This window comes from Panthera tigris, chromosome F2 (assembly GCF_018350195.1).
Source record: "Panthera tigris isolate Pti1 chromosome F2, P.tigris_Pti1_mat1.1, whole genome shotgun sequence".
Classification (NCBI taxonomy): domain Eukaryota; kingdom Metazoa; phylum Chordata; class Mammalia; order Carnivora; family Felidae; genus Panthera; species Panthera tigris.
The window spans coordinates 46,995,423-47,023,045 of NC_056676.1; the positions used below are offsets into that span (position 1 = coordinate 46,995,423).

A 27,623-nucleotide genomic window follows, 5' to 3' on the forward strand; every position below is an offset into this window, starting at 1 on the left:
CTCATGATTAGCCTGGGGTTATGGGTTTTAGGAAATAATACCACCGAGGTGAGGCATCTTTCTCATCACATCATGTCAGGCTGGGCATGATGTCACTAGTTATGTCAACCTTCATCACTCGGTTAAGGAGCCACTGACAGGTTTCTCCCCTGTGAAGTTACTGTTTTTCTCCTTCCAAATGATTGAATCAGTTTTGGTTATATTTTTCTAGAAATGTTTCCATTTTGTCTAAGTTTTCAAATGTATTAGCATTAAGGAATTTGGAAATTCTTATTTATTTGTTTATATTTTTTAATTAAAAAACTTTTTTAAATGTTTATTTTTTTTTTGAGAGAGAGACAGAGCATGAGCAGGGGAGGGGTAGAGAGAGAGAGAGAGAGAGAGAGAGAGAGAGAGAGACAGAATCTAAAGCGGGCTCCAGGCTTTGAGCTGTAAGCACAGAGCCTGACACGGGGCTCAAACTCACTAACCACAAGATCATGACCTGAGCCGAAGTCTGACCTCAGCTGAAATCTGACTGAGACACTCAGGTGCCCCCAGAAGTTCTTTTTGTACTTTGAACTACATCTGAGCTTATGTCTTCTTTTCTCTTCTAAAATTTGATTATCCTTGCCAGTTTGTTAGTTTTGTCATTTCAAAGAACAAACTTTTGATTCAAATTGTCCTTTTTATCATGTCTTCATTAATTTATGTTTTATCTTTAGTAGATCCTTCTTCTTTTTTTGGAGTAGTTCTATTTTTTTTATTTTTTTATTTTATTTTATTATTTTTTAATGTTTATGTATTTGAGAGTGAGAGAGAGAGAGAGAGAGAGAGAGAGAACGAGTAGGGGAGGGGCAGAGAGAGAAGGAGACAGAATCCAAAGCAGTCTCTAAGCTCTGAGCTGTCAGCACAGAGCCCGACGTGGGACTCGAACTCACAAACCATGAGATCATGACCTGAGCCAAAGTCTGACGCTCAACCACTGAGCCCCCAGGTGCCCCTATTATTATTATTTTTTAATATTGTGTATACTTACTTAGCTCTTTAGCTTTTATTCATGTCTAATAAAAGCACTCCAAGCTATAAAATATTTACTGTTAGGTGCTGATTTATCTATATTGGCAACATGTAAGATGTATTTTATCATTTAGTTTTGATTTTTGAAAATTTCCCTTAAGAGCTATTTTTTGGCCTCTTAGTATCTGGATGAGTATGTTTAAACTTCTAATTGTAGAGTGTTTAAAATCCATCTTTGTTGTTGTTGATTTAAAATTGGATTATGTGTGGTTAGAGAATTTAGTTTGTGTTGTAAGAATTCTTTGAAATGGGTTGTCTTGCTTAGTGGCCTGATACAGTGTCAATTTTCTTATGAATCATGGGAGCTTAAAAAAATACTGGTTTCTTTTTTAAATTCAGTTTGAAAGCATCTTTTAAAGGCAGGGATAACTCATTATCACTTACTGTAATTGCTGATGTGTTGTCAGCTTTTATTTTTCCCACATTATGTCATCATTTTTATTCTTATTTTCGTTTCATTGAGGATATATATTTTTAAATGTTTATTTATATTTTTTGAGAGAGAAAGAAAGAGAGAGAGAATCCCAAGCAGGCTCCATGCTGTCAGCGCAGAGCCCGACATGGGCCTCAGTCTCATGAACTGTGAAAATCATGACCAGAGCTGAAATCAAGAATCTGACCTTCAACAGACTGAGCCACGTGGGCACCCCGAGGATATTTTTTTTAAGTAAGCTCCGTGTCTAGTGTGGAGCTCAGTGCAGGGCTTGAAATCACGATCCTGAGACCAAGCCCTGAGCTGAGATCAAGAGTCAGATGCTTAACAGATTGAGCCACCCAGGCACCCCAACATTGAGGATATTTCTTTTTCTATTATTTTTCTCTAGTGATTTTCTAGAATAGTAGTTCTCAAACTTTTTGTTCTTAGAATCCCTTTACACTCTTAAATTATTGAAGTTCCTGAAAAGCTTGTGTTTGTGTGGACTTAAGTAGATAGATATTGATACTTGCCATATTAGAAATGAAAGATTTATGACTTAATTAAAATCATAGTTGTAAACCCATTGGATATTAACATAAAATGAAAAATAAAATTTTCTGAAACAAAAGGATTTAGTGAGAAGAATGGTATTGTTCTATATTTTGCAATTCTCTTTAATACCTGGCTTAATAGATGAAGGCTGGAGGGGTCCCTGGTCCATCAAATGTGCTATTCTTGATTTCGACTCGGGTCATGGTCTTGTGGTTTGTGAGTTCGAGCCCCGCATGGGGCTCTGTGCTGATGGTGTGAGGCCTGCTTGGGATTCTCTTCCTCCTTCTCTCTCTGCCCTTCTTCCCTCTCCCCAAAATAAATAAATCAGCTTAAAAAAACATTAAAAAATAGATCAAGGCTGGATTCTCATCTGTTTTATTCAGTTTGTTGCAGAATGTTATTTTGGTTGAAGTGTATGAAGAAAATCCTGCTTTACACTGATTTTATAGCCTTTTCAGATAATTGTAGATATTCTTTGATATGGCCTCAAAATTTGACAAGTTAAAGGATAGTTGCAGTGTAGAAACTAAAATGATACAGTGAACTTTCTGTACTCTGTTACATTAAAAATCCTGGGCTTGACTTCTGTGAATGGATATTTGACCTGTGTGTGATTTCATAACGTCATGCATTGGCATTTGGAAATATTGGTTGACTGAGTTATTTAGATCTTCCAACTGTTACCGTGTTCATGATACATTAACAAAAAGTCACATCTGTAAATATCTGCACTGATCTCTTTGGAAATCCTTAAGTATTATGAAGTTATCAACAATGGTAGATGCAAGCTTTCAAAAATTATACTTTTTGTTTGAAAGCTCAAATTATACCATTGACAGCAAATACTGCCATTTGTTTTCCTTGAAGTGAGAGTCACACTTGGTTTCTTTTTGAGAAAATGTCGGCCAAACACTCAAATCTGAAAGCGTAGTTTGTCTGTGAAAAACAAAAGCAGCTCCTTCCGTTTCCACTTACCGATTGCACAAAGGCTTCTCCTCGAGGTGATCTTTGTTCTTCAGAACGCAGAAGGGCTTTGTAGGGAATGCCCACTTTGACATACACAATATTGGAAAGATGTGTATCCAGAGTTTGAGATTAATAAAATTAATATTTTATACAGCTTTGTCAAGGACATTCCCAAATAGTACTTTTGTTTGTGTGCTTGGTTGGTTTGTTTTTGTTGTGAGTGTGCATCGGTAAGAGCACAATGGCTCAGGGACAGTTTTATGTCACTGCCCTGATTCAGGTCAGGAATAAGAACTTTCACCCACCATTAGTGGGTACCATCAGTGCAAGTGTTAACATAGTGAAAAAGACAAATAATGTCTTAGAATTATTATGAAAACGATTTTGACCTCATGAGCCTCTGAAATATCTAAGAGACCCCATAATATTCTCATTATGAGAATTGCTGTCCTAAAATTTCTACATCCTATTTTTATCCTAGTAACTATAACCACTGGGTTTTTGATAAACCTATTTGAAGTTAATATTTTATTTTTTTAAAACTTTGTGTGTGTGTGTGTGTGTGTGTGTGTGTGTGAGAGAGAGAGAGAGAGAGAGAGAGAGAGAGAGAGAAAGTGGGGCAGGGGCAGAGAGAGGGGGGGAGAGAGAATCCCAAGCAGGCTCTGCACGGTCAGCACAGAGCCCGGCGCAGGGCTTTGTCTCACGAACCATGAGATCGTGACCTGAATGGAAATCAAGAGTCGGATGCTTAACTGACTGAGCCACCCAGGCATCCCCTAAAGTTATATTTTCTATTAATACCAAGAATTAATCATTATCCATTACTCTTCCTCCATACAAAGCAAGATTTTCAATACACCTTTTTAAAAAGCCACTCTCCTATTCTCAGATATTTCCTTCTAATTTGGTATTATTCTTTTTTTTTCTTAGTGAGCAAAATGAGCACTACCTCAAATAATCCAAAGTGATAAAGTAATAAAATTGAGTTTTCTTACCACAAAGATGTTTTCTCAGATAAACTTTTTTTTTTAAGTTTTTATTTAAGTTCCAGTTAACATACAGTGTAATCTTAATTTCAGGTATACAGTATAGTGATTCAACACTTCCCGACATCATTTGGTATTATTCTTAACAATCCTTTCTTAGTGGCATAAATTTCATTTCCATGAGCAGAAATTGTTTACAGTGAATTTCACGTTTTACTGGTGTATCTGATAACTGATTGCTATGTTACTTTTCTTCCCTCCCCATCAATGTCTTTTTACGCTTCAAATTGAGAAATAATTCTTTCAAAAGGGGCGGGTGAGCAGAAGAGGTTCTGAGTGTTTTCGTGGCGAAACAGATCTTGATTTTGCCCTCACACGGAATTGAAGGTTCGCTGTGTTCACAGTTCCACCTTCAGACCCCTTTCTCATCTTGCAGAATTTACTGATGCAGATGAAAAGTGGACTGGTTGACTGTTTTCTTTGTTTTTTTGTTTTTTTTTAAGTGACTTAGTTCTTTTTCCATTTGTAGAGTTTTTCATTTAATTTTTAACATAGAACTTTTGCAGGATTGGGTAGACATGTTGTTTTTTATTACCCCTTCCAGCTCTCTGGAGCTTTTCAGTCTCAAGACTCAAGTTTTTCTTCAGCTGGAGAGCATTTTCTTCTATGATTTTTCTGATTATTTGCTTTTCCTTGTCATCGTCTTCATTGCTTTCTTCTGTTAACTCTTGCTAATTGAACATTATACCCCTAAATCTATTCTGTGTGTCTTTTACCTATGTATTATAGTTTCCGTTTTTTCTTTAAAAGTGGCAAAATTCTTGGTTCGACCTCCCAGGTTATTCATTTTTTTTGCTCTTTTCAACTTAACCCTCATACAAAAATTTTTTAAATTTCTGACCTTTTTATCGTGTTCTGTGATGATTTCCTTTTCACAGTAACCTGCATTTTCCTTATAGATGCAGTATCTTGTTTTCAATATTATTTTCTGCATCCAACATTCATTGTTTTCCTCGTCGGCAAGCCGTTTTATTCATCTCGGGGCTGCTCTTTAATCCTTGTCTCGTTTCCTAAAATACCTAATGATTCTTAGCTGTCCCATCAACAGTGAAGAGTCTGACTACTCGTCTTTTAGAGCTGGCAAGGTTTGTCAGCCGAGCAGCGCACACTCTTCCCCGGGGTGTGCTCTTGTCTTAAGTGGAAGGGGTGGCCACAGGTGCTGAGGGTACCTGGAAGATTCCTTTGCGTTTGTACAAGTGAGGTCCAAGGGAGTAAGGTGGGGATTGAATACCTGAGAAGACTTTCCTGTTTCAAGCTGAATTCTTTTCTTTGTTCTCATTTGGGAGTTTGAAATTAACTCTAGGCATTTCACCAAGTTATTTCCCTCTCTGGTCCTAGGGCCCCCCAAAGGCTAACTCCTTGTGTATTTAAGAAGCGAATGCTCTGTCTAGTTCCGCTTGGTCATGGATGCTGAAGACGCTGAGTTTTCTGGGCTCAGTGGGAAAACCAGTTCTCACTCAGTAACCCCTCCTGCACCAGAGCTGGGGTGCAGCCTTCTTGATTTTGTTTTCTCCTCTAATCCAGTCTCTTTTGCTTTCGCACTAATATTTCTGTTCCCATGATTACTTCTCCCACTTCAGGGAAACCTTTGAGATAGAAGTCCACACATAGAAGTCTTCACATAGAGATGGAAGTCTGTCCTGCAGCCTTTAAAGAGGCTTTTGTGGGTTTTTTTTTGTTTTGTTTTTGTTTTTTGCTAGAGATTTGAGCCTGTTAAGTTCCTCCGAGGAACTGATTCCCTTTTTAACTTGTAAAGCTAATATGGCTTAAAAATAATTTTTTTCCTGTAGAAATGGGTTATTTTTGGTTGCTGTCTACATACAGTGTTTCTAATATGTTCTAATAATTTAATTTCTATTTTTATCATGTCAATTATTTAATATTTTTCGCAGGCCATTTAAAAACAGATGACGTCTAGCCACGTCAAACTAAAGGTGAATAAGGGGGAATTTCTACCCTTCCCCACACCCCTATTATTTATTTGTGTTGCTTGATAGGATATGCAGCCTGCAGAATATTTTAGCACCTTGGAATTCTACAAATAATTGCAACGTGTTGTCTGTGTTTTCAAGGACTGTGTAGTCTTCCCCTTTTGCACAATTTCTCTAGAACTCTGAATTTGGACATCATCTCATTTACTTCCATGTAAGAAATCCCCTGTCATGTTGCACCCTTGTAACCAGACTGTTTTCTAGTTCCCTCTTTTCAAGTGACTTTTTATTTTCTGATTGTGATAATAGAGCATAGTCGAGAATTGGCAAAAGGGAAGGATGCTTAAGAGCTCAGACTCTGGGATGCGGTTCTGGTCTAAGCTGACGGCCCTGTGACCCTGGGCAGATTACTTAGCACTTTCTGCTCAGTGTGTTCATCTGTGCAAAGGGCATTGTTACCATTCCTGACTTTAAGGCTATTGTAAGGAATAAGTGGTAACCCGTGTTTGGGGCTTAGAAAGCATATCTGGCATATGGTAGGTGCCCAGTAAGTACGTGTGACTCATTATCATTGAACACATTGATCTTTTAGGAACACTATTTGAAAAATGTAAAAATAGAGGGGCTCCTGGGTGGCTCTGTCAGTTAAACGTACAACTTCGGCCCAGGTCATGATCTCACAGTTTGTGAGTTTGAGCCCCGCCTGGGAGACTCTGCTGTCAGCACAGGGCCCACTTCAGATCCTGTCTCCCTCCCTCAACCTCTCCCCAGCTTGAACTCTCTGTTTCTCAAAAATAAATAAACATTAAAAAATATTTTTAAGTATGCAAGCAGAAGAAGCAAATAAAAACTCACCTCCAATTGTTGTTAACATTTTGAATTTTGATTTACACACACACACACAATTACCAATTTTAGTTGTACCGTACATTGAGGTCTTTGCAAATTCTTTTCATTTTGTAATTTCTTGTCCTCTTCCTTCCACTTTCCATTGTGATCTCTTTCTCCTTATGGTGGTTTCTAGTGCTCTATGATGTATGTGCCTTTTCTGTTTCATTATTTCCCTTATCCTCTCAGTCTCGTTTCTGGATTACTTAATAAGTGGACTCTGGGCACTAGCAAAACTGGGGCACCAATGAGAGAGAGAGAGAGAGAGAGAATGAGAGAGAGAGTAAAAAGTGTGGGGTGGGGGAGAAGGCAGGGAGGACGTGGGAGGGACAGGTATTATGTGTCAACCAGTTAATCAGCATATTTTGCAATGAGTATATCTAAAATGGCACTATCTTCATTTCAATAAACATAAGTTTTGTTTTATAGTTTATTGTTTTTAAAAACTATGCATTTTATGTGGCGGGAGGCATCATAATATTTTCACTGAATTAGTTGGATCCTCTCTTTTTAAAACATAACCATCGTCAGTGTGAAGATTATCAATATCACTCCAGGCTTCTGGATTCATTTCATTTCCCTTGACTTCTATCTGGATTAGGTCAAGAGTAAAGGTTAGTCATTAAGAACAAGTGCTCAGTGTGGAGACTTCCTAATAAATTTCAACTCTTGCTCTAACATGGAAACTCTGTGCTATCTCTTGTGATTTGCCTCTAGCAAGGACCAAAAGGAGGGATTACTGAAGGTGGACAGCAGTGAAATGACTTAACATTGTTGGCATTTAAATCGTGACATTAATGCTGGCTAGGATGATGGGCTCATCAGTTTCCATTTGCAAGTATTACTCTGTTAATGGAGAAAAATGCCAAGACTCCAGAAGAAAGAATAATCGTCACTTCTTGAAACTTTGCTCTTAAGTCTAGGGTCTGACTATGGCTGAAGTTATTATATGCCAATAATCAGCTACAAGATATTGAAGTAGATGAAGACTAAACCCTGAGTGCTGAACACTCAGTATAAGACAAGATATTCTATGTGGAGAACAGAATTGGTATTATCTCAAGATAAAGGCACTGTGTGTGTGTGTGTGTGTGTGTGAGAGAGAGAGAGAACAAGAAAGAGATGTGGATGGGGGGATGGAGGGGGAGATTGAAGTAGAGATTATAACATGAAATCCTGTGAATTATATAAAAACTTCATTTCTTAGAGAAAAGGAAGTGGCTTGTCCAGGGTGGAAAAATTCTTTTGCCTCCAGCTCAAGTCAATGTTGAGAATGATGGACAACAGGTAGGAGTAAAGGCCCATGAGTTTCGGACCTTTGCTGATTGGGTTGTATTCTTCCTCTTGTTTTGCCTCAGGTCTCCATGTAAATCTGCTTGGTTTCCTAGTGATGTAGCTCACATTTAAGGAGAATAGAAGAATGAATCCTCAGTTTGTTTAATTTGAAGGTGAGAATTAGGAGGTGAGAGAAAGATAGTTTAGATATGATCAATAGTTAAATTAGGTTTACAATTAAGGCAGGGTGCCCAGGTGGCTCAGTCCACTGAGCAGCTGGCTTTACAGCTCAGGTCATGATACTATGGTTGGTGAGTTGGGGGGGGGGGGCACGGGGGGGCGTGTCAGGCTCCGTGCTGACAGCCCAGAGCCTGGGCCTGCTTCAGGTTTTGTGTCTCCTTCTCTCCCTCTCTCTCCCTTGCTCATGCTCTGTCTGTCTCTCAAAAATGAATAAACATTAAAAAAAATTAAATTTACAATTAAGGCAACTTACATTTGTGTAGCACTTTTTTTTTTAATGTTTATTTATTTTTGAGAGAGTGAGAGAGAGAGAGAGAGAGAGAGGGAACATGAATGGGGGAAGGGCAGAGAGAGAGGGAGACACAGAATCTTAAACAGGCTCCAGGCTCTGAGCTGTCAGCACAGAGCCTGACGCGGGTCTCGAACCCACAAACCGTGAGATCATGACCTGAGCCGAAGTTGGACACCCAACCAACTGAGCCACCCAGGCCCCCCTTGTGTAGCACTTTATAGCTCACCATCAACTTTACAAATATGCTATACGTTGATTTTATGAAAACATGAAAAATCCAGCTCCTGTCCTTCCCCCATTCCCTTTATAGTACTTGAAACTACAACTTATATATACGGAAATGTTCCAGGAAGATGATTCCATGGGGCTGCAATACGGATTGAAGAGGGGAAACTTGAAGGACGGGGAGACTAGCTGGAGGTGTGAAGAGATAGGACTTAAAGCTGGGATGATGGATATGGTAACTGACTCTGTATAAGGGACAAAGAGAACTAACAAGAGCCAGCATGTACATTGCTTTTACCCTGCGTCTGTACTTAATTCTGACAGAAATACTAGGGAATGCAGATTATTTTACTTCATTTGAAGTATATCTCAGTTTTACAGGTGAGGAAACTGATGCCCAGAAAGATGAACTTGTCCAGGGTTATACAGCTAGTGAGTAGTGCAGCCAGGATTCGTACCCAGGCAACATGGTACTGAGTGTATCTTTTCAACCAGTACACAAGACTGGGTTCTAGACGACCAGGGACAGACGATGGCGAGGAGTGCCCGGCTGAGAAGTGATGATTAGCTTCGTTTTGGACCTGTTGAGTTTAAGTTGACAACAGAGCATCCGAGCAGAAAGTGCAGAACTGGGTCTCTGGCAATACACATGTGTTTGTCATTGAGGTAGAAGATCAGTGAAAGTCAGTAGAATCAACAATGGAGATAAAAGAGAGAAGCCTTCAGGATCATATAAAAGGAGAATTGAGGTGGAATACAAACTGGGAAAGAATGGCCGCAGAGGAGAACCACTCTCCCACTGTCTTGGAAACCAGGCAAGGCAAGATTCTACAGATGTAAGAAATGGCTGAGAAAATTCAAGGAGATTAAAAACTGAAAACAGACTGTTGGATTTTGAACAGAGGTCACTGATAGAATCAGTTCTAAAGAGAAGTCATACTAATAATATCATTATATATTATTATATTACTGTTCATAAACTATTATTTCTTGAACTATTTATCTGTAATGTGCCAGGCACTTCATTTATAAATATCTGGGTTATTCCTTTAGAACAGCTTTAAAAGATGGATATCATGTTCCAGACGAAAAAAATGGAAGCTCAAAGAAGGAAAGTAACTCATCTAAATTCAATAATTGACAAAACTGAAATGAAAACTGAGATTTAGGGGTTCCTGAGTGACTCAGGCAATTGAGTGTTGAGCGGCCAACTTCGGCTTAGATCATGGATCCCATGGTTTGTGAGCTCAAGCCCCACTATGGGCTCGCTGCTCTCAGTGCAGAGCCTGCTTCGGATCCCCTGTCCTCCTCTGCCTCCTCCCCGCCCCCCACTCACTCTCTTTCTCTCAAAGATAAATAAACATTAAAAAAAAAAACACCACAAAAAAACTGAGATTTATTCAAATCTGAGATTTATCCAAAACCATCCTCCCTCTGGATTGAGAACCCCTCCCACAACAAAGTAAACCAAAACAAAAAAGACAAAAATCAGTGTTCTCCCAAGAGTTATGAAAGAAATGGAGGGTGAGAAATGGATCAAAAGTGATAATTTGTGTGACTATGTCACGTCCTCAGTTTTGTTTGGGGTCTGAAGTGACATGGGTTTGTGTCTGGATTTATTGGCCATCACTACACATATTTTTAGAAGGTGAAGATATTCGCTGTTCCGTGTGCTTCTCCCTAGCACGGCATTCCTACATTAGACTCTTGGTAATGCTTGTGGGGGTTGGTAGATTGCCTCTGGCAGAATGTGATCTGGAGCTTTTCCCGACTCCTCCTTGTGATCTCAGTCTCCGTCGCATGACTGCCCCACCTCTTTAGCTGCTTCCGCTGATGACTCATTTTAACTGTTCTCCCAACATCCACAAAGCAAAGTAGTGGGTTGAAAAAAAAAAAATGAGCACAGGTATATGTGCGATCTAACACTGCCTTTAGCCTGGCTGTGAATGCTGTCAGGTATTAAACTAAACTTCTCTCCAAAGAAGGCCCAGGGATCAAGTTTATAGTTGCTGTTTACAGTTCTGTGTTTGAGGCTACCCAGAACATGCCATACCAACAGCTACAAAGAGACTATTTTCAAAAGTTGACCAGAGCTGCAGGAGAACTGCCCTTCCAAAAGAACAATGAGGAAAGTCAGCTTCAGAGTTACCAAACTTTGGTAAAATCTGCTCTGTGAAACTTTTCCTTTCTTTATGAGTCTGCATCTTTGCTCAGTGTACCAGTGATCTGTTTTTATTAAACCAGGCTTTGTTCAACAATGTTCTGTACCAGAGAGATTATAATCTATGAAGCCAAAAAACAAAGTCATTCCTCAGTTATAGGAAAGACCATAAAAAGGCTCCTTTGGCCATCAAAATGTGAAAAGAGCCAGCTAGTAAAGTGCTTTCCCAGGATATTTCTTTCCACGAATCATGTAAGGATTCATCAACCGTTTCATCACAGGGGAAAGGCTGATGAGTCTAAATTTATGAGTGAAAATTTGTGCTAGGAACCAATGAAGTCGGCAATCCAGAAGACCCGGGAGGAGGGAGGAGGGAGGACGGAGGAGGAAGGAGGGACATTAAGAAGGAAGACTGGAAGAAAAATCTCTCCAGTGAATCAGGACACCACTTAGTGTAAACTAAGAGTTGGCTCTTACCCTTCAGCCTGGCACTTCCTGTTAAGTTTTGGAAATTAGCCAGTGTTGTAATTAACACCTTTCTCCTCCCAGCAATGTATGCTTCTCTCAGTCATCAAAGAGAATAAGATCCAAATCTTTTTCGGTGATGAGGTCACTGCGAATAACATGAAGCTCTTCATTCATTCCTGTAGGAATGAGCATTTTAGGTGTTTAAGCATTTAAGTGAGTGTGATGGCTGGACCCTGCTGGACACAGATTAGGTTTCAGAATTTGCTGCTTCGTCCGCTAAGTAGTGGAATCAGCCAGGGTGGTCCCAGCTGAACAAACTTGGAAGAGGTGATGGTGGCATTGCCACATCTGGGCTCATCACCTCCGCACTCTTGATTCTCCCCAGAGACCTCATTTCCTGTAGTGACAGACCCTTAAGTTGTCACCAACATTTCTGTCCCAAATCCAACCATATCCTAAGTAAGTTAGTAATTTTTGCAACACGAAAATGCTATTTTAGTATTAGATTCGAAAGTATAAATTTTTCTAGTGGACTCCAAAATGAATACAAGTGAGCTCCTTTTGTCAGAAAATTCCATTCTGAATTACCAAAATATTCTTCACTTTAAAAAATATTTCCCATATCTGCCCATTTCAACATTGACCAACACATTCCCTCCCTTCAGGTCTTTGTAGACACTTTAGTTCCTCCTCGATCCTCCGAATAGGTTGGTCTCCTCTGTCATGCACCCTTTCTCGGGCTCATCGCTCTTTTAATGCTGGTATTTTCTCTCCTCCACTGGACTGCAAGCTGTGTGGGCAACGGGACGGGGTCTGTTTTGTTTGTCACTGCATCCTCAACGACTGGCGTAAGGCCTGGCATCCACTAAGTTCTCAATAAACACTTCCCTCTAATTAATGATTATCTTTAACACTTTTTTTTAAAAAAGTTCATTTATTTATTTTGCGAGAGAAAGAGCGTGCGAGTGGGTGAAGGACAGAGAGGGAGGGAGAGGGAGAGAGAGAATCCCTCTGACAGCGCGCAGCTCGATCCCACGACCCTGAGATCGTGACGTGAGCCAAAATCAAGAGTCAGGCGCTTAACAGACCAAGCGTCCCAGGTGCCCCTATCTTTAATTAACACTTTTACATTATAATTGACTTTTCCAAAAATTGGTGCACCTAGAAACTTTACAGGAACAATGAACGGTGCACTGATTGTAGTACCTGTTATTTGTATAGCAGTGTGCTGTTTACAAAGCTCTATTTTATCCATTTTTTATCTGCTTCTCACAGTCACATTGTGCGGTAAGTAGGGTGGGCATTGCTGTCTTTATTTAAGGCACGGAAAGCTGAAACTCAGACAGTTTTCTACCTCTGTAAATGGTGGGCAAGGACTCCCTTCCAGCACCCATGCCAGTCCACGCCACCACACTGCCTGATGGTTAGTAAACCCTTCCACCAGGGTTTTTCTCCTTTACTTCCAGATACACCATTTTACCATTTTAATCCACTTCATTTGCAGTTGGGTCAGCATCCCTTCTTTCTTCCCAGCCAGTTGTTATGCCAAACCACCGACGTAGAGTTGAAATCAGGGGCCTGGAGACTATCTAGCCTAGAATTCCACTCTGCTAAATGTGGATTTCCCACCCTTACTCCCCGATAGATCTTACCAATGACAGTGTCATTTTCTGATCTTACACCAGTGCGCGGCAGCACGTCAACACAGAAAGGGCCCTCAGCACAGTCTTTGTCGAGAGTGCGCAACGTTTCTCTCTCACAAAGTGAGCTGAAAGACCATCTACCATTGGAAGGTCCTGCAGGAGTGTCAGCCAAAAGGTACACCCTCTTTTCGAATTGAGCGACCATAGAGGACCCACGGTGGCTAAATTTCCATCTATTAATCCAGGTGTTGCCCTCACCAGTCTTGTTGCTTGTCCATGTTATTATGTGTTACAGCTGTTATTGAAATACAATATGTCATCCTTACATTTTGGTTCTGTTTCAATGAGCAAACGACAGAGGGCCAGAAGACAAGTGCCAACCCTTTCTGGGCTCCTGTAGCTTGACAACTGGGGTCCTGGCCCAGGGAGCTGCGGAGGACTGTCATGGTATTTGGGTGTTTGAGTCACTGTCACATCCTCTGTAAGAAATTACCGTGTCAATTACCAAGTTTGGCTTGGTTAGGGTTGATAAATGACTCCAATCCCTTTCTGTCTCTTGAAAATTCTCCAGGGGCACCGAGGTGGCTCAGTCGGTTAAGTGTCCGATTTCGGCTCAGGTCATGATCTCACGGTTCGTGGATTTGAGCCCCACATCACTCTCTGTGCTGACAGCTTAGAGCCCGGAGCCTGCTTTGACTTCTGTGTCTCCCTCTGCCTCTGCCCCTACCTCACTTGCACTCTGTCTCTCTCGCTCTCAAAAATAAACGTTAAAAAAATTTTTTTTTTTAATTCTCCATATACTCTACTCACTTTCCATGAGGATTTTATAACCTGGAACTTCTATGTCATCGAAATATGGTAGGATCCTGTGGCCACCCAGGGTTCACATGGAGTCTGTGTCATTACTGTTGCTTCGTATGGGTATTACGCAGCGTGTCTACAATATGTCTTATTTACAAAGTAGCTTATACTGCCATTTCAATGAAGAGATGTGGACTGGTGTATAATTTGCAAGCCATTTCATTTTTTTTTTAATGTTTAAAAAAAAACTTTTTTAATATGAAATTTATTGTCAAATTGGTGCAAACCATTTCAAATGTAGATTCAACCAGATAAAAGTTTTTAGTCATCATTAACGTATTGATTCCATTTAATGCATTGCACATATCCATTTACAATTAGAGCTCAGAGGTTTAAATGAAACCTGCTTCCTCACACAGTCACACGCATTCTAATATTCCTTAATAAAGATCAATCAAATAAAAATGATTTGGCTCCTAGAATGCCAGAAGATGGAAAGCCCAAGTGTGAAGAGGCTCAACTTAATCCTCATACAACCTTGTAAAAACCATTATTACTTCTCAGGGGCCTAGGGGCTTTATAAATGCAATGTGGCAGCTGCTTTAGTGTTAACCTGCCCTTCTCCACTCTGGGGGAGTGCAAATTAACCATGTAATGTATATAAATTTGGTGGAAAAGGGATCATTTCTCTGATAATGAACCTCACATTTCTCTTGCTTTCAAGTACGAAACGACTGGTGGCCTTAGTGCCCATGCCCAGCGACCCTCCGTTCAATACCCGAAGAGCCTACACCAGTGAAGATGAAGCCTGGAAGTCGTATTTGGAGAATCCCCTGACGGCAGCCACCAAGGCGATGATGAGCATTAATGGTGATGAGGACAGTGCTGCTGCCCTGGGTCTGCTGTACGACTACTACAAGGTAGACCCCGAAGCCCTGCCTGCTCCTCTTCAGGTCCCCAGAGAACGGCCCGCCCCTTCCCCCCCCCCCCCCCCCCCCCCCCCCCCCCCCCCCGCCCTGGTTGGTGGGAGGAGTGGAGAGAACTTACTAGTTCTGAGGTCACATTGGAACTCAGCCTGTTCTGTTCTCCTTGCCTCCCTGCTTTCCCATCGCTGGAGCAGAACTTCACCACCCACCCACAGGAAGTTTTCAGTTGGGGATAATGACTTCTGTGGCCTCTGTTCACATGCATGTAACTCCTACTTCATACCATATTGCAAATACTTCCTTGCTGCCATTTTCACTTTATGATTTTTGGTCAATAAAAAGATGACAGGGGCGCCTGGCTGGCTCAGTCTGTAGAGCAAGTGACTCGATCTCAGGGTTGTTAGTTCAAGCCCCACGCTGGGCATAGAGATTACTTAAAAAAAAATTGCATTGAGTGCTCTACTGTAATTTAGTCATCACTCAGTTTTTGGGCCTTTAGGTTGCTTTTAGATTTCTCTAAATAATAATTATTATATATAATATATAATATATATATAAATATATAAATATATAAAATATATATTGTAAATTATATATACATAAAATTATATACACTATATAAAAAAGTATATATATTATATATATAAATTATATATATAAAATATATATTTTATATAAAAATATAAAAATATATAAATATAATATAATAATATTATAATTATTAAAAATAATAGAAACATTTTCTTTTTAATTTAAGTTCAAATTAGTTAACATACAGTGTGGTCTTTGCTTCAGTGATTCATCTCTTACATATGACACCCAGTGCTCATCCCAGAAAGTGCCCTCCTTAATGCCCATTTGGAGTTTCTAGATTTATTGATAATTTTAGTTTTATGAAAGGAATATTCCAATGAGTGCTTTTGCAGCAATTCCAAAACCCACTTTTGTTATAACCCTTGTTTCCATGTGTTTTGATGGGCACTAAATATTTATTTAGAAAAATCCTTGAAACAAAATGAATGTAATTCACTTACCTTACAAAAATACCTGCCGTGTAATACCTTCAAAATAGGACTATTTCAGGAAACGAAACAGGAAACAGTGGTCTGTTTCTTACGAAGGGATGACCAGTTCCTTTAGCGCTGGTGAAGTGTAAAAAATCAACAAGTATTTACCGAATGAGAAGATTTACTGCCAGCTTTGATTGTAAACACCGTTCCTGTGTAGGCTGGGAATTGGCACAAAGGTGACAATGGCTGTGTTTATGTTGCTAGTCGGGCACAGTGAACGCTTTATTTTTGAACAAGAACTGAATCCCCGCCCCTGCCCCCTCCCATCATGAGATCACCCAAGAGGAACAATTTTCCTTTTAGTTAGCTTTAATCTCTTCCTCTTTTCCTCCCTGTTTCTTGCTCTCTGTGTCCTTCCAGCTCTCCACTTTTGCACATTGTGTTGTTTCCTTTCTCTGTCCTAAACCAGAGTTCTCATACTCTCCAAAGATCTCCCACCATGAAGAATGACCCTGATGTAATCACTTGGGTCATTACAGCTTCCTTTTATAACTATATTAAGTTAACATGTTGATAGTTTGGTAAGACATTGAAGAACTATACTAAGAAATGTCTTGAAGTAATATATTCTCATTTTTTACAAATAGATTTTATTCCATCCCGTTGTGGTGGACGTCATTTCAGATAGCTGTATTAGATGGCAATTCCTTTGTATTGATGAAAAGAGAAATATACCTCAAAACCAAATAATTAGTAATTTATAAAAGCAATGTATTTTATTTCCCATAGGTTCAGAGGATAATTATTAGTAAATGTGGTACCTAGTTACCTCTCCTCTTGCATATTCTTAATATTTAAAGGAAAGTTGAAACATTGCTGTCTGTAAATATGTTGAGATGTAGAGTAAGGATTTTACATAAAACTCAATTTGTTGTCAAGTCTATAACTCTACTGAATTAACATTTTTCCTGATTAATTTATTAATTTAGGATATAAACATTTTTTAAATGTTTTTATTTATTTTTGAGAGAGAGAGAGTGCATGTGCAAGCGGGGGAGGGGTAGAGACAGAGAAGGAGACACAGAATCTGAAGCAGGTTCCAGACTCTGAGCTGTCAGCACAGAGCCTGGCACGGGGCTCTAACTCACGAACCACCAGATCATGACCTGAGCTGAAGTCGGACGCTCAACCGACTCAGCGACCCAGGCGCCCCTAGGATATAAAACTTTGAAATAAAATGGTTTCTGAGACTGTGTGGACAAGTAGAGTTACATGGCTCCCTTTATGTCACACAAGCTTGATTATGTTTTTGCTTGAAACATTTTAAACGTTGAAGAATTAGTCTTGTTTCCCAAAACTGTGCCCAAGTGGTCATTTTCAGGCCTGAGATCTCTGACATTCACAACTTATATATGCTGGTATTAAAGATTAACAGAGTTAAATCTACTTTGAGGATAGACCTTCTTTCTGTATAAAGTAAAATATTAATGAAAAAAAAGAGATTCTGTTTTTTGAGTTGTAAGCTGTGGAAAGTTAAATTATTGTAACAATTGCTGCCGTTTTGTCACTTAAATTTGATAGATTTTTTTTATACTGTTTTGGAAGTGCTAATAGATTCTTTTTGTAAAATACACCATTTTTCCTCATTGCTAAGGTTGGACCGCATCACCCCTCAAGGGACAGTAGTGGGCTTTGTCACAGAGAGGAGTGTGTGATACCCAGCAGGCACTCAAGAAATGGTGATCCCTGTCCTTGGAAACTGCAAAGGCATATCTTGGTATAATAGTTCACACATTTCAAAGTCTTTTCCTGTACATTTTTAAACTGTCACCATAGGATCACTGCAGTGAAGCCCATCAGGTTTTATATTTTATACTTCATGCAACTAAGTGGGATTTATTCAAGGTCAAAAGACAATCCTGTAAATTTCCTAATATCCATTCTCTTACACTGTCTGTATTAGTCTGAGGGGCTGCCATAACAGAATTCCACAGACTGTGTAGCTTAAACAACAGAAACTTATTTTCTCAGTTCCGGGGGCTGGAAGTCCAAGATCAAGGGGCTGGCAGGCTTGATTTCCGGTGAGGCCTCTCTTCCTTCCTGACTTGCAGATGGCTGCCTTCTGGCTGTGTCCTCATATGGCCTTTTCTCTCTGTGTATTTCTTTGTGGTCTCTTCTTTTTCTTATAAGGACATCAGTCTTATTGGTCTAGGGCCCCGCTGTTATGGCCTCATTTAACCTTAATTACCTCCTGCAAAGCCTGTCTCCAAATACAGTCACGTTGAGAGTTAGGGCTTCAACACATAAACTTTGAGGGGAAACCATTCATTCAGTTCATAACACTGTCCACCACTAGAAATTGCCTTTTTTTTTTAAATGTTAATTTTATTTTTGAGAGAGAGAGAGAGAGAGAGAGAGAGAGAGAGAGTGCGAGCAGGGGAGAGGCAGAGAGAGAGGGAGACACTGATCCGAAGCAGGCTTCAGGCTCTGAGCTGTCAGTGCAGAGCCTGCTGTGGGGCTTGAACTCATGAACCATAAGATAATGACCTGAGCAGAAGTCAGATGTGTAACTGACTGAGCCAACTAGGTGCCCCAGAAATTGCCTTTTTTTGAACCCCATTTAAACATGGGTTCAAATTTTTAAAAATCCATTCAAAGCTTATTAGATGGGATTTATTAAAAATAACCAAATTGCAGGGCACCTGAATGGCTCAGTTGGTTAAGCATCTGGATTCAGCTCAGGTCATGATCTCATGGTTCGTGGGTTCAAGCCCCACATTGGGCTCTGTGCTGACAGCTCAGAGCCTGGAGTCTGTTTCAGATTGTCTCCCTCTCTCTGCCCCTTCCCTGCTCACACACACTCTCTCTCAAAAATAAATAAACATTAAAAAAAATAAAAAAAAATAACCAACTTGCTAGAATTCTCAAAATTTAGGGGCTCAGATATTAGCCTAGTTTTATATCCAGTTCAAGCTACTTATCAATAGCAGTTCCAAAGTCAAGTGTGAACTTTTGATGAATTTCAGGCATGACAGAAAAACATAACAGATTCCGTTAGTTAATTTTAAAAGTGGTTTGACTCACTTTATCTTCATTCTCCCCTGAAGGAGCTGGTGGTTCATATTTATCTGATTCCAGCTCTATGAAAATAGCTTCTTTGGCTAGTTGGTTCCTAACTGTTCTGTTGACTGTAGAGTGCTGGAAACCAGTCTGTTGACTGGCTTGTTTGTCCATTTATATAGCCACCTATTTATCTATCCGTCCATCTGCATATCCATTTGTCTGTCCATCCATCCATCCATCCATCCATCCATCCATCCATCCATCCAACAAATTTTCACTAGCTGTGACCATCCAACAATGATGATAACTATGGAGGTAGAATGGGTATCCAAAGGCAGAGAGGACTTTGATGGCTCTGCTGAAAGAAGGAGCATTGCATGTTTGAGATACAGTGTGACTATGTACATGGCAGTGATGGGGCCACCCAAAACTGAGGTGGAATGTTTTTTGCAGCCATGTTCTCAAGAGTAATTGGAAGCATTGGAGAATTTTAAGTAAGAATATAGTGGGATTAGACTTGCTTTTTTTTTTTTTTTAAGTTTATTTATTCATTTTGAGAAAGAGAGAGAGAGAGGGAGAGAGAGAATCCCAAGCCGGCTCCACACCCTCAGCACAGAACCTGATGTGGGGCTCGGACTCATGAACCCGTGAGATCATGACCTGAGCCGAAATCAAGAGCCAGACACTCAACCGACTGAGCCACCCAGGCGCCCCTAGACTTGCATTTTAAAGGCCAGTCTGGATCTTCTTAATGGATCCAGAATGGATTTGCTGGGACTGAGTGATGGAGAAGAGAGACCATTTGGCAGGCTGATGCAGCAGCCTAGGGAAGAGATGTTGGAGGCTGAACCAGGAGGCAAGCGTCCAGAGGAAAGTGGGTGGATTTGAGTCACATGGGATTTAGCATAAATGTCTTCAAGACTCATATTAGAGCATGTCTCAGAATTTCCTTTCTTTTTAAGGCTGAATAATATTCCGTTTTATGTATATACCACATTTTGTTTATTCATCTGTAGATGGACATTTGGGTTGTTTCTAGCTTTTGGCTATTGTGAATAATGTTGCTTGAACGTTTATGTTTTTATGTTATCTGTCATCCTCAGTTGATAATAGGAGCTATATTTCATTCACCTCATTCCTTTTTTTTCCCTAATATTTATTTATTTTTGAAAGAGTGTGAACGAATGGGGGGAGGGCAGAAAAAGAAGGGGACAGGGGATTAGAAGCAGGCTCTGTGCTGATAGCAGACAGCCCTATGCAAGGCTCAAACTCACCAACCATGAGATCATGACCTAAGCCGAAGTTGGACGCTTGACCAGCTGAGCCACCCAGTTGCCCCTCATTCACCTCATTTCTATCTACAGTGTAGACTGTAGACCCTCGACACTGGCACGTGAACAGAAGACTTAAAATTGGCTTATTTTTATTTAACAAATATTATAAAATATTAGATACTCCAAGTACTTTGAAAAAAATTAACTCATTTAATTTTCCTGAAAAACGCTCTGAGTTATAGTACTGCCATTGAGCGTGGTTTACCGATGGGGAAAGTGAGGCAGAGCTTAGTTACTGATAGAGCTGAGATTCGAACCCAGACAGGTCTGTGTCTTGACTGGTAGCCACCTTGCTATGCTGTCTCCTTCATCCATCTGACTGGCTTGCGTACGTATCCAGGTGAGTGGAAACTGTAAGAATTTCTAGAAGAATCCAGAAGAGGGATGTTTCTCATAAAAGCTCTTTTATGTCAAAATAGTGAGGGCTGCATTTGAGTGCAAAGGTGTTTGGCTAGCATGAAGATGTGGAGATGTAGCAAAAGAAAACAAAGCAAAATATATAAACAAACAAAACATTCATCCAACCAACCCACCAAATCTAAACCCACTATTCATATGTTTGGAAACTATGGCAGAGATACGTGAATGACCCGTGCTGCAGTAGGGTGATTGGATGGTGGTCAGAAATGCAGCCGGCAGGAGTTTCTTTTCTCTAGTAGTACTTTTCAATAACCTTTCAGGTAATGTGCTGGCATTGTGGTTGCAAAGACAACACTAAAAGTGCGTTAGAAGAAGAATTTGGAAGCAAAGCTACAAACTCTATGGGGATGGTGGTTAAAGGCTGGCCCAGGTATATTAGATGCTGCTCTCCCACTAGATAGTGTAGCCCCACGTCTGGTTTGCTGCCCTCCGTGTCAGCACCCAAAGTCCCTCATCAGAGTGACGGGTCAGCCCCTGTTGTTCAACAGGTTCCTTGTTAACGCATGATGATGTGGTTTGTGAGTTCTGTCTGCTTCAGCGTCCAGATTCCCCGTCCACACCTGGTGTTCCTTTCCCCTCATTCACTTCCAAGGTGGGGAGGGCTTGGGCGGTGGTCGGGTCCAGGCAGAATTGCCCCTGTCAGCAGTGCATAGCAGAATCATGATCATTATGGCCTTCTGTTTATCATCACCCCCGTGTGTCTGATGCATTGTCATTGCCACTCGGGCTACTCGCCTTTAACCATCACCTGCCTGTAGCAAATTTGCCACCTCTTCCCGGAGAACATTCCACCTCATTTCTTTGCTTCTGCTGGTCTCTAGCTCTGCACATAGGTCACAATTGCATCTACGTGAATCTCACTGATGGTTGGTGATATTTCTAGGTTCCTCGAGACAAGAGGCTGCTATCTGTAAGCAAAGCAAGTGACAGCCAGGAAGAGCCGGATAAAAGGTATGGTATTATGTAAAGGGATATGTCTGGCTCCCCAAATAACTCTTTTTCGGTGTTTTTGAAAACCATAGTATTCAGCTATAATTTTTGTTCTTAAGGGAAGATGGGACCAAAAAGTTTAGCCTCTTCTCTCTGTCTTTGAAGAGTCTTGACCAAAACTGGATCTCTCAGTAGGGACCACAAATTGCATCCAAAGGGTCATCAGCAGGCTCTTGATGTACCCCCTTCCTGGAAGCCTGGATATCCCGAGTTAGAGGTGAAATGCTGGCAAGATAGTGTACTGCCGGGGTCAGCTCTTGTGATCGATCCCATGGCTGGGTAATTACGATCAAGCCCTTGAGGGAGTGAGCCCTGTGGAGATTGCTTTTGATGAGGGGGAGAGGAAGGAGACTGGGCTGTTTCTCACTCCAGGAGGCGGTTGGTAGAGAACCAGGCATGGCAGCACATACTGTGAGGGGGCAGGGGCAAGACAGATGTTAGGAGATCATTATATGACCCCCCCCTTTTCCTGCGATCCTGAATTAAGAACCGATTGAAACACAAGACACAGACAGATTGAAAAGGGAAAAAAATTCAGTTTTCTTTCTGATTAAGCCAACAGAGAATGCCATTTTTGAATCTGCAGCTTGTAACATGTCAATCCTGACTTAGGTATGTCTACTCACCTAGTCTCAGGCAGGACTGCAAGCCTCCCTGAAGGGACAGGCCACTGTGGTATGGCAGGGGTGACTGGACTCCTCTCTGTATGGCTGGGATGAGCCAGACATAAAGAGGGAACCAGAAGGGACTGAACCACCTTACTCAGCTACTTCTCCCAAACTCATTAATCAGACATATCCCTTTCCTGCAGAGGAATAGGGGAGAAACCACAGTGCTTTTCCTTTGGTGTTTCTTCCTAAAAAAAAAAATTTTTTTAACATTTATTTATCTTTTTGGGAGACAGAGAGAGAGTGAGTGGGGGAGGGGTGCGCGCGCGCGCGCGCGCACACACACACACACACACACACACACACACACACACACACAATCCAAAGCAGGCTCCAGGCTCTGAGCTGTCAGCACAGAGCCTGATGCAGGGCTCAAACTCAAGAACAGTGAGATCATGACCTGAGCCAAAGTCAACTGCCCGACCAACTGAGCCACCCAGGTGCTCCTGGTGATTTTTTCATATGGAAATATGAAGTCAGGAGAAATGAAATCCCCTGCTAGCTCATATATCCAGATCTTACTTGGCCTTGATGGGACCTGCTTATGACACGAACGGCAGCAGGAACCACCCCACCAGCCAGCAGCCCTGGGCTGTGTATCACCTCCAAAGTACACCCTTAGCAAAGGTTAAGGCTGTCTGCATCTGGTGTGCAGTTTTCAAGGAATCTTCTGATGCTGCACGCTGTCTTGGGGACCCTAGTTGGTAGCAGTGATGACAGGGAGAAGGAGCCTGATACTCTTCAGATCTTGTGACTTTTCCTCCCGTTAGCCGGTATTTATTAAGCCAAGCAGGTGCAGTCTGCTAAATCGTATACCAGTATTCATAGAAGGGTCAGGGAAAAACATGTCTAAAGTATGTGCTGCGTCTGCATCATAATAGACAGAAGAGACCATTTGTCGTTACAGCATCTTTTAGAACGACATTGTATTTTCATGGTTATTTTGTGATTTCGGTGGAGCAGCTTCAAAAAAACTGGCAGTGGGGTACAGACAAAACTACCTTGTGTAGACTAATTATGACCTCGTAGACTTCAGGTCGAATGTAATTTGGAAGGATATCATTTGATCTGCAGCATATTCAGGAATTAAGGTGCCATGTGCTTGCATGGTGTCATTACAACTGTCTGTATATAGAAGTTGGTACTTGGAAAAATAACTGAAAGTCTGGCATGACCCAGATTTTTTAAAAAGCGTATTTAATGTGCCGTTCGTAGCCTTGCGTTTTTTCCCTCCTATTGCAATATTTGGTTCAACTTTAAATTCTATTGCGGGTGAGCCAGTAGCTCACGATAATTCTTACTTTGCTATAATCAGCCACTTTTTGGATGTCTTTCTAAAGTTCTCTAGCTTCTAAAACTACCACTGTTCTGCAGAGGCAGTTACACATTCTAGGATGACGCTGTGTCTATTATTTCCTCATCGTGTGGTAATATCGATGGTTCAGCTAGGTTTATAGTTCATAATATAGGTTTATTTATATTTATTTACAATATAGGTTTATACGACTCTGTAGTTCGCTTGTGTTGGCTTCTAAGAATGCCCCAAATATTTTGACTTGTGTCTCTTGTTTGGGATTCGTGTGTCTTGCGTGGATTAGAGAATTAACAAATTTAGCTTGAAATGGACTCTAAGCGCAGAGGAGTTGGTTAGCTTTGAATCTATTGGCAAAGGCAGTAGGTGTGTGCTTATAAAAGTCCAGAAGAGTAGAAACTGGACACTTGCTTTGGTAGCTAATCAGTGTAGACCAACCAGCCCTTGTACATCCAACTCACAGGACGTTATCCACATGTATTACTAGTTAATCCTCCACAAAAGAGTCTGGGGTAAAATTAGTTTGGGAAATTCCGGGTTATAATTAAACAGGCGAAGGAATGCCTGGGAGCCTTTTCTGTGTTCATGATGTTTGTGACCCACCCAGGCTGGGTTTGTTATGGCAGTTTTTGTTTTTGTTTTTTTGTTTTTTTTTGAATACTGATTTTATCACAGACTCCTGTCTTTGAGGACCATCTGTTAACATTCCATGCAATATTCTAAACAATGGAGTTTTAGGAAATGCTGACATAAACGGGTGGTCTGGGTTTGGCATCATCTAGCTAACTGGACTCAGATTAAACGTAATTTCTAAATTTCACCGTGTCTTATATGCAGATTCACTGTATTGCTCTGACCACGAAAGCAGGTCAAAGCCAGAATGTAGCCTTGCAATTTTATTTTTTTAAAGAATTACTTTCTGGAATGATTTCTACAGATCTGTGACAGACTCAGAAAAGTTTAGGTATTTTTCTGGTGTCTTTATTCATGTCGGAGCCATTCTTTCCTCAAGCTTCATTCACTTTGAGGTTTTGTCTGAGAAATCAAAGCCAAAAATGCACAGTCCTGCTGGAGAGCTAGGCAAGCTCAGAGGGGCCAAGAGAGGTCAATTCTGGGAAGAAGCAATTTTATTCAAATAGTTCTCTCTCTATGAGAGATGCCAGTTAGCCCACACTAGTGGGCTAACTAATTTAAAGCACACACACACACTCATACACACACACACGCTAGTTAAAAACAAAACAAAACAAAACACAGACATTGGAGATAGGGCTCCATGCAAAATATGTATTTTTTTTTCCCTCCATATCATTCAGAATAATCTATAAATGAGAGGTGCCCCAAATTTTACTGACCACAGGGACTTTGCTAGTAAAATCACCGTGCTATCCACAATACTCTTCCATTGACGAATTTCTCTTTGCTTCTGCTCTCTCCCAGAATTCTGTAGTATAAGTGGAAAGTATTTTATCCTAGCCTGGTGAGAATTAATTTTCCAAATCCTTTCCTTTCTCTTTGTACCAGTCAGGAGGTCTGAGATCTGAGAGAGCTTGTTTTACATAAGCCCAGTGATGCCACTCTCTGAAGCTCCAAAAGTAATTCAGTGCTAAGGGTATCAATGAGCTCGTGTTGTTTCTCCATTTAGTGAAAATATTTTAATGATAAATTCTCATAGCCTTTTGTCTTTCCTGCAAGGAGGTTAGCCCACAGAACAGTGAAATATATTCTTCCCACTGCCCCCCTTCAAGTTCTTGTCCCGCCCCCACCTTAAAAAAAATTTTTTTAAATGTTTATTTAGTTTTGAGAGAGAGAGAGAGAGAGAGAGAGCATGAGCGGGGGAGGAGCAGAGAGAGAGGGAGACACAGAATCCGAAACAGGCTCCAGGCTCCGAGCGGTCAGCACAGAGCCCGACACGGGGCTCGAACTCACGGACCGCGAGATCGTGACCTGAGCCGAAGCCAGACGGACGTTCAACTGACTGAGCCACCCAGGTGCCCCTAAAAAAAGCTATTTTATAACTTTTTCTTTTGAAAGTTTTCAAACATATCCAGGGATAAAGAGGACAGTATAATGAACCCCCAAATACCCACCCCATTCTCCAGGCTCAGCAGTGGTAGTTTTTGGTTACACCTGCTCCATGTCTACCTTTTCTCTTTCTCTCTCTCTCTTTTTTTATTGCAGTAGTCTTTGAAATAAGTTCCTGACATCATGTCATTTCATCTCTAGCTGCTTCTCATTTATATCTCTAAATAAAAAGGACGTTTTATTCCATAATCTCAAAATCATTATCGTAACTAAATGAACAATACTTCCTCAATAATCACCTCACTTGAGGTCCAGAGTCAATTGCCTCAAAGATCCCATTGTCTCAAAACGCCTCTTTGGCTTTTCAAATCAGGATCCAAACAAGATCTACTCATCCTGTTTGATTGTTATGCCTTTCAAATCTCTTACTCTAGAACAATCTACCCACCCTCCTTTCTTTTTTTCATGCCTCTAACTTATTGAAGAAACCAGGTCAGTAAGATGTGTTACATTCTGTTTGTATGATTGTTTCCTTTTGATTTTGTTTAAGTTATTCTTCCATCCTTCTGTATTCCCTGAGAAAAATATAGAGTTAGATCTAAGGCTTGCCTAAATTCAGGGTCAACTTTTTTTTTTTTTTTCTTTCTTCCCCTTTTCCCAACTGCACTTTATAGGCGGGGTAATTTGCATGGTTCCCGGAACAACTGTCCTACCTCTAGTCATGCGAAGATCCACTGCATTCCCTTGTAAAGTTCACCATCAGCTTTTTCCCTAATGGCATTAACATCCACTTGTTGTTGCTGGCACCCGTTATTTTATTAGGAGTCACAAAGTGGTGATCTTTCTAATTCTGTTATGTTGGGGGGGGGGTGGGGGGGTTTAAACATGCAGAAACTGCCTTGGCACCAGTGAAGCCCAGAGTAATCTGACCGGAGGAGAAAACCGAGTGCAGGTCCTAAAGACTGTTCCAGTGAACCTTTCCCTAAATCAAGACCACCTGGAGAACTCGAAACGGGAACAGTACAGCACAAACATCTCCGAGAGCCCGGCCATCATCCCGGTGTCCGGAATCACGGTGGTGAAAGCTGAAGATTTCACACCCGTGTTCATGGCCCCGCCCGTGCACTGTCCCCGGGGAGATGGCGAGGAGCAACGTGTGCTTATCTTTGAACAGACCCAGTATGGTGTGCCCTCCATGGCCAGCCATAGCACCTACCTCAAGGATGACCAGCGCAGCACCCCCGACAGCACTTACAGCGAGAGCTTCAAGGATGGAACCGCAGAGGTGAGTCCCTGGCTGTGTCCGCAGCAGCCAGAACCTCAACCCAGAACCCCCAGCTAGTTTTGTTTCTGTTTGCTTTTGGAGTGGGATCAAGTAATTAAAACTGTGAGTTCAGAGTTTTCAAAACATGTGTTTGTATCTGTATAACAAGGTTTTAGGGGCGCCTGGGTGGCTTCGTCAGTTAAGCCTCTGACTTGATTTCTGTTCAGGTCACGATGTCATGGTGAGATCATGCCCTGAGACGGGCTCTGCTTAAGATTCATTCATTCTCTCTCTCTCTCTCTCTCTCTCTCTCTCTCTCTTTTTCTCTCTCCCCCTTCCTCCCTCCCTCTCTCTGCCCCTCCCCTGCTCGTGCGTTCTCTCTTCCTCTCAAAAAAGTTTTTTTTAAAGTTTTCATTTGATTTTTTATTTTGAGAGAGAGAGAGAGGTAGAGAGAGAGAGAGAGAGACAGAGAATAAGTGGGAGAGGGGAGCAGAGAGAGAATCCTAAGCAGGTTCTGCACCATCAAAGCAGAGCTTTGCATGGGACTTGAACTCACAAACTTTGAGATCACAAACTGAGCCATAGTCAGATGTTTAACCTACCAAGCCACCCAGACACATGTATTTTAATAATTTTCTAGACCTCG

General features: G+C 41.0%; 1 protein-coding gene across 4 annotated transcripts in view; it reads left to right on the forward strand.

Moving 5' to 3' along the window:
- Positions 1 to 27,623, forward strand: part of GRHL2 (grainyhead like transcription factor 2) — a 167,257-nt gene that overhangs the window by 35,618 nt on the left and 104,016 nt on the right. For all 4 annotated transcript variants that reach the window (XM_007073312.3, XM_042972700.1, XM_015535561.2 and 1 more), the window contains 3 exons: positions 14,690 to 14,885; positions 21,602 to 21,669; positions 26,605 to 26,998. In XM_007073312.3, the coding sequence (XP_007073374.2) occupies positions 14,690 to 14,885; positions 21,602 to 21,669; positions 26,605 to 26,998 (658 nt within the window). The remainder of the gene's footprint in view (positions 1 to 14,689; positions 14,886 to 21,601; positions 21,670 to 26,604; positions 26,999 to 27,623) is intronic.